Source organism: Arachis ipaensis, chromosome B10 (assembly GCF_000816755.2).
Source record: "Arachis ipaensis cultivar K30076 chromosome B10, Araip1.1, whole genome shotgun sequence".
In the NCBI taxonomy this organism is placed as follows: domain Eukaryota; kingdom Viridiplantae; phylum Streptophyta; class Magnoliopsida; order Fabales; family Fabaceae; genus Arachis; species Arachis ipaensis.
This window is the reverse complement of record NC_029794.2, coordinates 95,638,219-95,651,149: the sequence shown is the minus strand read 5'-3', so window position 1 is coordinate 95,651,149 and position 12,931 is coordinate 95,638,219. Positions and strand designations below refer to the sequence as shown.

Genomic DNA, 12,931 nt, shown 5'->3' with positions numbered 1-12,931 from the left:
TCCAATATAAAAATAAAAAATACTTAAATTTTATTTTATATTAGTTGAAAAATAATTAAATTATTATCTTCAAAAAAAAATACTATCCTTTATTTTGAGATGCTGAACCCACAAATTTGAACAACTATAGCATTAAGTCGGTTCTATATATCACAACTTTTTTAAGTTAAAAAAGCATCATGTCGTTCGAATAACCCAACAATTGTGGGCCATTAACTTTGAGCAATAGAAGGCTTGGTGTCGACAACTGTGGTTACCTTGAAGGAACCCTCTTGGCCTTATAAATAGGGCATTTTAGGCACGCTCTCATGCGCCATTTTACATCTTCTCCCTCCCTTACTTTTAGTCTTCTACTAATATTTATTGTGTCCTGAAGTTGTGACTATAGAAGAATATCAGCCACTTTCCACGTATGACTCACAGGAGTCTCAGAGGGACGATGCGTAAGTCCTACAATAATGCCTTAAGTGTTTTGTTAATGCCTTTTTATTTTAAGTTGGGGTGCATTTTTTGGACCACATGTCCAACCACACTAGTCTTTGTTATGCTTCTTGGCTTAACCATACTACATAATTGTCTGTGTTGTAGGATTGTACCAGCACTGAGTCCCACGTCTGTGCTCGAGGTCCATTCCAGTGAAGACAACACTAACTTGAATCTAGAGCTCATGATCCAAAGGGTGAAGTGTCTAACTTTTATCTTTTCGTTTTGGTTAATTTTATTGTCACTTACTAAATGATGACGTGCCTAATGTTGTTTGTGATGTTGTTGTGCTTTTTCCAATCTCAGTTTTGTTTTGGATGACTATGTAACAGTCGGTCGAGCCATTTGTGCCTAAGGACTCTACTGGTGATGCTGTTGAAGTTAGCGATAAGGCCTCGATCCAAAAGGTGCTAGATACTGTGAAGGTTTGTATACCGTGGAAATTCTTAGTGTTTATTTCCATTGTTGTATGTGGCACATGTAATGTTCATAAGGGTGGAGCAAAGCCTTCCAACATAGAAAAAACGCTTTTTAACTTTACGCATTGACTCATTTTCCTTGCTTAGCCNNTGGAACTTCATCTCCCGATAGTAGAGTCAAACATAATGCTAGTTGTTCTTTTCTGTAGAACATTGAGGTCAGAACTGCTGTCATAGAGGATAACATGCAGTCATTTGAGAAGCGCCTATTAAATATTGAGAGGAGCTTCACTGACCTTCATGGCTCTTTGTCCCATGGTAAAGGACGTGTTGAAACATTCATGACGGAGATCCTTAGAACCAATACTCAAACCATGAGCAGCCCATCACAAGCACAACTAACCAGTCCAAAACTGCACTCTAAGACTGACGAATGCCGCGCTGGTGAAATCCCTATGCCAATGGAAAAAAAATAACAGACACATCTGCACTCAACTCGCATGTCAAGGGAAAAGGCATTGCAGGAGATTTCGAGGAGGGATGTTTGACATTATAGTCCCCAATTCTCCAGGGATGTTATCTGATGACAAGTCATCTTAGCCTATTTTAACTAGCCTTTTTCTTTTGTTTTCAATTGAATTATGCACTTTCTTGAGCCATAAGCAAGCCAATTGGGTAGATTTTCATGTTTCCCTTGATTGAACCAACCATATATGAATTCATGCCATTTCATGAGGTTTTATGCTATATTTGTTACATATTATGAAAGATTGAATATCTCATGATTTTGAGCAAGATTGCACTGGATTTTATTTAATTGAAGTTTTCATCTAGGACATTTTGTGAAATTTTTTGAAAATCATGAAAACCTTGAAGAAGCAAATGCAAAATAAAGCAAGAAAAGAAAAAGGGAAAAAAATGAGAAAGCTGAAGGCTCTGAGTACCAATGGCAATTCATTTGTTAAGTACTTGTGGTGTTTATGTATCAAGCCAAATGCTTGAAAACAAAACACTTAGAAGTCAAGGTTAGGCTTAAAGTGCAAAAGCACTCCCTCAAAGCTCAAGGCTCTGAGCATCAATGATTAGAGAGTCAAGAAAAGAAAAGAAAAATGAGCTTAATGAAGTCCTCTAATCAAATGCTTGTGGTGCTTATGTATCAAGTGGTAATACTTGAAAACAAAGCATTTAGAAGTCGTAGCTTTGTTATCAACTCATGGGGCAAAGCACCCAAAAAGGAGAAGCTAATAAGAAAATCAAAAGCTTGTTTCAAGGAAGAAATATAAGAAAAAGATTTCATAAATTGAGCTAGATGGAAGCATCAATCATTTACATTTCTTTTGTGATTGTAGTATACTTAGAAAACTAGCTTACCATGAACATTGAGTTTCTATTCTTCTTGCCTTGGATTGTCAATCTTTATTGCATGATTCTTTTCTTGCTTGGGGACAAGCAAGCTTTAAGTTTGGTGTTATGATGACATGTCACCATGTCATATTTTTCTATGCTTTTTCCTTTTTATCATCGACGAGCAACGTTCTACACCGAGGCCTAAGTCTCGTCTAGCGAATTCGAAGCCCCTACTAGCTCACAAACTGCATTGGTCGACTGGAGTCCTGAAAGTCAGAATCTCCCGAACTATTGCTAGGAGTTCACCTATTATAAGATCCACAAAGATGGTACATGTTATGTTAAAAAGTTGTAGTCTCTCTCTTTATTTTTCAGATACTCCACAATTGATATTTTTCACACTGTTCAGTTTGCTGTAAATGATGTAAGGTTTTGATGAACTAGATAATGCAATCTGTCATGCAACTTCCGAGCTTAACCCATATGGATTGCAACACTCAGGTTTGTGAGTTGTTTTCAGCTTCACCTTGTAGGCCTAGACCAATGAAGCTACCCAAGATGGAGCCTGTAGACAATGATAGTGTTCCACATCCAGCTGAAATTCCAACCCATGGGCTAATCCTTTCGATGGAAGGGTGTGTGAACAATTAAGTCCCTCTCATAACCCAAGTCGGTCCACCCACAAGTGTCCTTCGACATCCATTCTTAAACTACTATGATTCCCCGTTTTTCTAATTCCACTGGCAAGCACATGAGAGTATTTGATAGTAATAAGTAACCCGACTCAAGGAACAAAGAGTTCATGCAATTTTTTGTTGCTATTATAAGCAAACCTTCGAAATGGAGTTCATGCCGACCCCAGAGATGGACCTTATGTATGATGAAGTCCGATTTGCTGCTTATATATTTTGGAAGACTAATGAGACTAGTGACTACAGGTGCTTTCTTTTGCATAAATTTGCCATTATAGTTTGGTTTTGTTTTTTTACCTTTTTGTATGAAATTACTTAACAAATTTATTCACTTGACCCATTCATACACAGGGAGATCTTGTTCAAATTCACTCAACTTGAGGTTTCTAAAGGGTAATTATTTTCTCTTTGTCCACGCTATGTGTCCCATTCTGATGTGAGGTTGATTCCTTTTGGCATCAAATATAAGATTTAGACATTTGGCATGAAGAATACATTCACATATGATTTCTTTTTTAAAAATTTGCAGATTGTGAATATTATTGTAATGATGGCTTCCATGAGAGCCTCAAGAGCATTATCACCTCGTAATTGGTTTGTTCCTTCCACAATGGCAAATGATATTCTCCTTCTAAAACCCTTAGAGGTTATCATCAAACGGTATCTTGAGCGATGGATGCCTGAAACATCCCAACTGGAACATGCAATGTTTATCTAAAAATTTTGTTGTACTTGAGTATCTATGAAATTAATTTACGATTAAAATTTTTGTTCATACGTATCTTTCAAATGATGAGTTGTAGGTCTTTGTGCCAATTCGCAAAGCAAGTCATTCATGGTATCTGATGGTCATAGATGTATCAAATGCAAGGGTGTATTCTCTTGACATGACCAAGGCACCAGATACAGTAGAAAGGAGAAAACACAACATGCGAACCATGGTGAGTTTTGAAAATCTGTTTTATATTGAGAAACCATGAACGCAACACTTAATTCCCTCATGAGATAAGATTGTAATTAGAGCTATTTGTTAATTTATTTTTATTTTACCTTTCAGATGATTGCGCTATCACAGATTTTTAGGCTAGACCACAATGTTGAAAGCTTCCACCTTGTGTCCCTTAACCCTACCACATGGGGACCTATTCAATATCCACAAGGAGTTCCTACTCTGGACGATAAGTATGAGAAAATCAAGCTCATGAATGATTGTTTACAGAAGAATGATACCTATGGTGAAAATAAATGGCAGCTTTTAGTCGGCAACATGGATGTTATATTGGTTGCAGCTGGCTGGCAAGTTCAACTTCAATGACATATGGAACATGGTAAGATATACAAGTTTTGTTTTAAAGTTGCCACAAAAGTTGCATTCCTTGTCTGATGTTTCATTTGATTTCCTAAATTTTGTGTGGATTTCATGAATAGACAATGCCGGATAGGGTGTGAGTGAGGACAGCTATAAACATCGTCTGCTTCCCAATCAACGAGGTTCTAAACAAGGTTGACTTGAATATTGCAGTGGTATGGAGTACCATTTTGCACAACATCGAGTAGCAAACATGAATTATGTCTATTTATCTTAGAATTGTAAAATGTTAATCAATTATGTAGGTCCGTCATGATATTATGGTGTAATACTAGCTGCTCTACTTATTTTGGTGTGGAGAATAGTTGTCTAAGCTACCCCATCAGAGCATACAATCCACATTTTCCAGCTTTGGTACACTCTTTTAGAGTTACCTCTTTTGAACCATGTGTGGGATATAAGTCTTTAGGTTTCATTGTTGTTAAATTTATCTATGCATATGTATTTTGAATCATGAAAACCAATAGTGTTAATGGTATGTGGTATTAGGTAGTTTAATTATAGGATTTGTTTATGTTTTTCAAAATTGGACTCTTTAATTATGTTTAAAGTAAACATGATTTATCTTCCTTAACTATTTAGGACTAGTATTTTTAAAAATATTTTTTAATATAATAATTATATTAATAATATTTTGATTTAATACTATTTTTGAAAATATTTTTTAATATAATAATTATATTAATAATATTTTGGTTTCAGTATTTTATTAGTTCTTATCTTTACCAATTTTTTAATTAATTTCTTATAGTCTAACATTTTATAATAACTTTATTGTATTGGACCAAAAAAATCAATTAGATCCTTAGTAGTTGTCATCTTTTAGAAAATAGAGACCAACTATAAAATATTTTGTTTTTCACATATTTTATAATTTATCCTACGTTAAATATAAAAACAAATGTTGAAGAAAACTTAAAAAGAACCTAATTGAAGATTTTTATCTAATATAGAAACTCAACATAATTATAAATTTTTAAATTATAAGAACCTAAATAAAAATTTGATGAAGCTATAAAATCTAATATAATATTTAAATCTAATTTGTATAAAATAGTTAAATTATGTAACTACAAATTAAAACACCAATTTTATTTATGAAGCTATAAAAACTAATAGATTATTTAAATCTAATTTTTATAAAGTTTTTAAATTATGCAACTACAAATTAAAATACTAAAATAGTAATTTAAATAATAACACATACTTTAGAAAGTTCTTTCAACTGTTTCAGATGATACGACAAAATTAAAGCTAACTTTAAAAGCAAAAACATTTATGGATAAATAATATTCTGTCAAGTCTCAACCAATTTCTAATAAAGAACACTAATTTCATTTAAGTTTAAAAATTAATCTTGAAAATGCATATCTAAACTGAAACTCTCATGTTGACTATCAAGGACAAAAGGATTGAGTAAAAAGATTCTAGCAAGGTTAAATTAATGAACTTAATGGGGATAAATAATTATTATTGTTATATACTGCTTAAAAATTTTCTAAATAGTAGTATAGGCACTTACTCCCACACCCTAATACATAGATTCGTCCTTATACACAAGTATAGTTCAAAAGTCTCCACTGACATGCGTTAGTGGTAAATCTGGTAATCCTTACGAATCTGAACAAACATTAGAAAAAAGTCTTTCAAACCATGACGAAATATGGTGATACAACTTAATTCCATTTGATAACGAATAGTTTATAATTTATACCACATATTAATTATTCAAAAGTATCATAGGTGATACAAGTAGTCTTAAAATAAATTGGAATGTCACCTGCTTACTTTAATAACTTCCACCAATGAATATAGAAGCATGATTCAAACAGATTACATAACTCAATCCAATGCAACAAATAAAGTCATCATTATAGTTCAACTACTTATCCATTTTAAATAAAGGTAAACACAAATCATTCAAACTACAACTTTGTCGAGCATCACAGCCAAATGTTGCCCTAGTACGACACTATTTAGGTTATGTCTTCATTTATTTTAAGGGTCACACCTCCGGCAACTGACTACATTCACCTATACATGTCATAGAGTCGGGAAAAATGGGTGCTTGGACAACAGAAGGATCGCAACCAATCTTCAGCTTCCTGGTTAGAACTGGTTTTTCGCCACCTTGTGTGGTTGAACAGTGTTGTCAACAGGGACCCTCTTAATGAAAATTCGTTAGCGCAACAGAACAATAAAACATAATCAATTGTTTTAAAATAGTTTTGGATCATTCAATAGGATTGGTATTTGATTAATGATTCAGGAAAACAGATGATAGTATGCATACACTTAGGTAAGCCTTAACTTTATTAGATATTGTCTCAACTAAAACTAATTCAAATGGCTGAAAATGATCACATGAAACCAACCTTGAAAGATGACAATGGTAGTAAAACTTAAAAGATGTAAGATCTTATGCCACAAGTACTCCATTCTTGCCTAATATTCTTTGATTTTAATGTTACAATTTTTAGTAGTCTTCCATGATCCCATCCTCCTTTAAGCTCATTCATTTCAAATACAATAGCCTTTCTTGTTAGCCTAATAGCTCATTTCATAAGCTTAGACATATGCACTCAAGTGCTGTTAGTGCCTGTCCTGTCATTGTATTACCACCTAATTTTTAGAATGATTTCAAATTTTTATAACCTTACCATCTAATCGATTCTTTTACAATTTAAATGTCACCAACATAAAAAAAACATTCATTAGTTAAGAACCACTTGTTAAAATATGTGAATAATAAAGTTGAATGTCAATATCAGGTACCATCGTTAATGTATCTTAATATTTTAATTTTATAGCCAATTAGTTTTCAAAACTAAATTTATTAAGAACAATATTATACTTACTTGAACTTCTTGAGTCATCCTATTAAGCACAAATTCGTCTCTTGGCCGTAAGGAAGCCTGGCTTGGTGCATTGGGACATTGATAAACCACTATTTTATGGTTTATCTTGTGCTCAATTGAGTGGATTTCATCAACTCTTTACCCACTTATTCATAATATTTGCATGGTTTTATATTTCCTTCCTGATTTTGTGCTATGATTGAAAACATGCTTCTTTGATCTTATATTTACTTATTATTAATCCTCTCCTATTACCATTAGATGCCTTGATATGTGTGTTAAGTGTTTTCAGAGATTACAGGGCAGGAATGGTTCAGAGGATGGAAAGGAAGCATACAAAAGTGGAAGGAATACAATAAGTTGGAAAAATTGCTAAGCTGTCCAGCCTGACCTCTTCGCACTCAAACAGCTATAACTTTAGCTATAGAGGTCCAAATGATGCGGTTTTATTTGCATTGGAAAGATAACGTCCGGGGCTTCGATTTGATATATAATATGCCATAGTTGCCCTGACGCTAGGCGATGCGAACGCGTGATCCACGCGGATGCGTCGCATCTGCAAACTTCAATCTGCGCGGCCGCGTGGACGATGCCTCCGCGTTACTTGTCCGCGACCTGAACGTACCAGAATACGTAGGGAGCAATTTCTGGGCTGTTTTTGACCCATCTTTCGGCCCGGAAAACACAGATTAGAGGCTATAAAGTGGGAGAATGCATCCATTCAGAGAGAGCTCGCCAATTTTTACTTTCCATGAATTAGATTTAGTTTAGAGAGAGATTCTCTCTCTCTCTCTTTAGGATTAGGATTTAGATTTAGGATTTTTATTCACCTTGAGGATTATCTCTTTTGATCAGGTTCAATATTCCTTTTATTTACCTTTGCAAGCTACTTTATGAATTCTTTCATGTTACATATTACTCTTTTATTAATGTTATTTGAGGTATTTCAGTTTAATATTGATCTCTCTTATTTATGTTATTGTTGCTTTACATCTGAAGGCATTTTTATTCCAACAAATTTACTTTTTCCTCTTTTGGTCTTGGTTAAGAAAGCAGTAACTCAGGAGTTATCTTATCTCAACATAATTGATAACTGTTATCTTTGCTAATTGAACTGAGCTTCAATAATCCTAACCTTTTCTTAGGAAATAAATAGGATTCGAAGATCAAACTAATTAGTCCCTTGATTTTCCTTTACTTTAGTAAAGGTTGAATAAGTGGAATTAAGATTCAACTTTCATTGTTGTTGATAAGAATAACTAAGCCTGGACTTCCAATTTCTCATACCTTGCCAAAAGTTTGCTTTACAGTTATTTATTCATTTTAATTGTCATTTAATTTACTCACCATTAAATTACTTGTTCCTCATTCTTGAAACCCCAATTTGCAATCTCCATAGCCAATAATAAGAACATACTTCCTTGCAGTTCCTTGAGAAGACGACCCGATGTTAAATACTCGGTTATCAATTTTAAGGGGTTTGTTACTTGTGACAACCAAAACGTTTGCACGAAGGGGATTTCTGTCGGTTTAGAGACTATATCTACAACGCGACTGTTTTTATGACATTCTTTACTGGCAAAAATCCCTAACGTCAAAATAGCGCCGTTGCCGGGGAACTGCTAACGTGTGCCTTATTATTGGTTATTGTAAATATTTTTCTTTTGCTTGTTTATTTATTTTTGTTTTTCTTTTTTATTTTTATTTGCTACTATGAACTCTCACCCCTCTCGCTTTGAGTTTGGTTCTAACTTTGTTGAAGGAAATAGAAGTTACAGTAGGAATATGCACCAAGGTCAGACCAATCAAGGATGGATGGAGCCAAGAGGATCTAATCAACCCTTCAGGCAACAACACCCTTCAAGATATCACGGACAACGACCATTCTACAATGCATCCCCAGCTGATAGATATGGTGGACAACCTTGTAACTACCAACAAGTCCCACCCCGTGCCTATAGACCAAGCTCTCAACATAACCTCGAACCACCACACTCACAAGCTTCTCTTTACTATTCGCCACCACATGATCCCTATTTACCCCAGATCCAATCCAGTCACTCCCAAACACCACCACTTTCCTATGTATCATGTCCAAATCCATCACCCTGAGAATCAGAGGTTCACCTCAAGGCAATAGTAAATAAACTTCAAGCAACCATTCGACAATTGGAGCAAGCAGTAATTCAATTAGTTTCTAGACGCGCGAACATTCAAGGACCAACCACAGCCCCATGTGGACAATCTAATGAAGAGCGTAGCATGAAAGAGATATTGAAAACTCCAGTGGACAAGACAGAGCATGAATTCGTACTCGAACAAGTAGAAGAAGCTGTCATTGTACAAGAAGAAGAGTTGGTTGAAGATCTAGGAGACGCTGAACCTCCATGGGAATCCAGAGTTGAGGAGAACTCCGTCAAAGACGTTACAGTTGATGCTAAGGAGGATATTGCACATTTCCCAAGGCAAGTCGTTTATGAAGAACTAGACGGAATAACCCAGGACACAAATTCCCTTGATGATGATAGTCACAAGTCAAGTTTTCTTAGTGATGAACTTGCATCCGTAAGTGAATTCTCTGAGATCGAAGGGTCTTTCCCAATTGAATACGAAGATGATGCAGAGGTAGATTTCTCTCAACCTCCAATCTATGACTCAAGTGATGAGGAAGACATAGAAGACTTTGACCAGAACTCAGATGCATTTGAAGAACCTTCACAGAAGAGCACAAGGGAGTAGAACTTCCAGAACCACCAGAAACACCTTCCCCAAGGCCATTACCACCCAATACAAGCTTCAAGTGGGTACAATCCTTAACTTTTAACTTTACTTATTCACTTGAATATGGTTTACTTGAAACAGATGGCCAGCTTAGAGCTCTCTGCGGCTTTAAGAGTAAGAGGGAAATGGCTCGTGCTCAGAGCTGGTGTACAGGGTTCAATAAGGTTCCACGCTTCAACTTGAAGTGCACGGATTGGTATCAAGCTCAATTGAATGGATCTCGGAAAACGTTTGGTCACTATGGTAAGAATCTACTTTCTAAACCACCCGAATGGAAAAGTATAGATCAAGACGGAGGCGGATTTAGAACCAAAGTTTGGGATCCTGGAAAATATTCTGATATTCATCACCCCGGGAGCCTGAAAATCTGTTTGAAGCTTCTCGGAAGCTTTACATGCCTAGTTTGGGACCCCGGAGGCTATTGGCATTCCAAGCATTGGTGGAGATTTCTGGATGAATTTAAACACAAGCCACCATAACAGGAAGCCCCTCCAATGTCCAACTTAAGGACTTTAACTAAAAGTGCTAGGTGGGAGACAACCCACCATGGTATGATCGTTCCTTTTGCAATTTTAATTTTATTTAGTTTTGTTTGTTTTTGAATTTTATTTTATTTTATTGAACCTGGAATCATGCATAGCATTCACATTAAGCACTGCATTCTGCATATTGCATTCCACATTCTGCATATAAAAAAAAGGGGAAAACACTCACGCGACGCGGCAGCGTCGCTGACGCGTCCGCGTCACAAGCGCGTTAGGAAGAAAAGAATTGAACAAAGAGTCACGCGAGAGCGTGGCTGGAGGCGTGCCAATGGCACAAATCGTCCCACGCGACTGCGTCATATGGGAATAATGGCCTCCCACGCGACCGCGTGCCCCATGCGGCCGCATGACCAGGATTTCGACGCAATAATGGTACACAGCCGAAAGTTGTGCTAGAGTGGTGCTGGACTGGCGCTGGACGCGCAGTCCATCTCACGCGACCGCGTGCCCCACGCGGCCGCGTCACATCCTACTAAGTGGTCATTCACGCGATCGCATGCCCCATGCGATCGCGTCACCCAATATTTGGCAATTAATGATTTTTGAACAGAGAGTTGTGCGAGAGCGAGGCTGCCCTCGCGCCAGTAGCATAAAATGGGTCACGCGACCGCGTCAATCAGTTTAAGCGCAAGCCGTGCGACCGCGTGCCCCACGCAACCGCATTGCTTGCGCCGCACAACTTATCCTTATTTGCCAAATATCTTATCTTTTCTTCCCCAATCCTAATTTTTCCCTCCCTCCTTTCTTACTCACTTCTTTCCCTTCTCATTCTTCTTATCTTTCATTTTATTTTACTTAATTTATTTGCATATTTCATTCATTGCATTTTAATTTAGTGCATATTTTTTCTTTTCTTTTATACATTTATTATATTTCCTTTGGTGTTGATTTTCTTATTTAACTGTTGCAACTTTTCTGGTATTATGTGGTGCTTAGTGACTTGTTTACACTGTTGGGTAATATCACTTAAATCAATGCTATTCTTTTATGATATTTGTATTCCTTTTTGCATTGACATGAGCTTATACTATCTTTCATTACCCACACTCTCCTCCCCTATGTTTCAAATCTTGCACCACTGGTATGCCATGGCTTCTATTGTTTTCTCACGTACATGTTGAAGCTTCCATGTAAATGAGACCCTTATCATTTGGCATTAACCCACCCATACTTCATTTATTTTCTTACCTTTATTACTGGGTTACCTTTCTTCCCTTTTTCTTTCAGGATGGCCACCCGGAAGGGAACTGGAAGACGTTTACATGGGGAGATAAGACAAGTCCATCTGCACAATCTTTGGAGAAAAGCATCAGTTGTAGCAGCCCGTCCACCGCACATCTCAGCATGCACGGAGGACGGTGCAATCTTTAAGTGTGGGAAGATCGATACCGATCTCCATGGGTTAGCTATTTTCCTCCTTTCAACACCATTGTCTTATTTTCTTTGTTAATTCATTGTTGCATTTACATATTTGATTGCATGTTTATTTGATTTTGTGCATTTAGTTACTACTTGGTTGAAGTAATATTTTCTTTTTCAAGAAATTTTTATAGTACTTCACTAATTTAAATTTAAAAAAAAAATTTCTGTTAAAACTTGTTTGAAGTTGTATTTGGAACATGGTTTTTGAGCTAAAGAACACACAACCTGTGAGATTTTGAGCTTATTTACATGGTTACATTATTTAACCATAAATTTTTATTCTTGTGTGTTTTCTTCACTATGATTGCAATCTTTTCTTTGTTCCATTCTATATGTCCAATATTTAGTATATTTACATGCTTGCATATGATTGAGGCCATTATTTGTTATTAACTTACTTATCCCAAATAAGCCTACCTTTTACATCACCTTTGTTAGCCCCTTGAGCTTAATCCCCTCTTGTTCTATAACCACATTACTAGCCTTAAGCAGAAAAATAAATCAAAAATCCCAAGTGAATCTTTGGTTAGCTTAAGATAGAAATTGTGCATCAACTAAGTGTGGGAAAACTGTGGGAATATGGGTTAATAAGGGAATGTATCATGTTTCTAATTTATTTGAATATTGGGAATTTGGGAAACCTACTCATGAAAAACTAAAATAGAAAAATAATGGAAAATTCATGTGCATTGATAAGTTATGTTTGCTTATATGATTCAAAAAAAATTTTCAATAAATAAATAAGGGGAAAAATAACCCCAATGCTAAGTTAATAAAAGATCAATGCACATGTGATAAAAGTAAAGAAATATAAAAAAAATTTGGTACATGAGTATGGGAATCATACAAAAGTGGGAATTATGGGTAGTTAGGCATGAATTTAAAAGTATATAGAATATATGTATATTAGGTGAGAGCTTAGGTTAGTCAAAGATTCATATTATTAGCTCACTTGGCCATACATATATCCTTACCTTTACCTTAGCCCCATTACAACCCTGAAAAGACCTCATGA

The 12,931-nt window shown here is 35.8% G+C and overlaps 1 protein-coding gene across 2 annotated transcripts; it reads left to right on the top strand.

Annotated features, from left to right (window-relative positions):
- On the top strand, positions 318-1,556 carry LOC110268198. 2 transcript variants are annotated; one of them, XR_002356310.1, is made up of 4 exons: positions 318-443; positions 589-679; positions 790-908; positions 1,112-1,556. XR_002356310.1 is itself a non-coding variant. In XM_021114094.1 (4 exons), the coding sequence occupies exons 2-4, from the start codon at positions 668-670 to the stop codon at positions 1,376-1,378; spliced, it is 372 nt and encodes a 123-aa protein (XP_020969753.1). In that variant the 5' UTR covers positions 318-443; positions 589-667; the 3' UTR covers positions 1,379-1,556. The 2 variants fall into 2 exon arrangements, 1 of the variants encoding a protein (XP_020969753.1); XM_021114094.1 differs by having other exon boundaries at positions 816-908.

Bases quoted from the DNA above. Each gene is read 5' to 3' on its own strand.
- LOC110268198 (XM_021114094.1), top strand. The intron at 909-1,111 runs GTTTGTATACCG...TCTTTTCTGTAG, and splicing joins AGGTGCTAGATACTGTGAAG to AACATTGAGGTCAGAACTGC.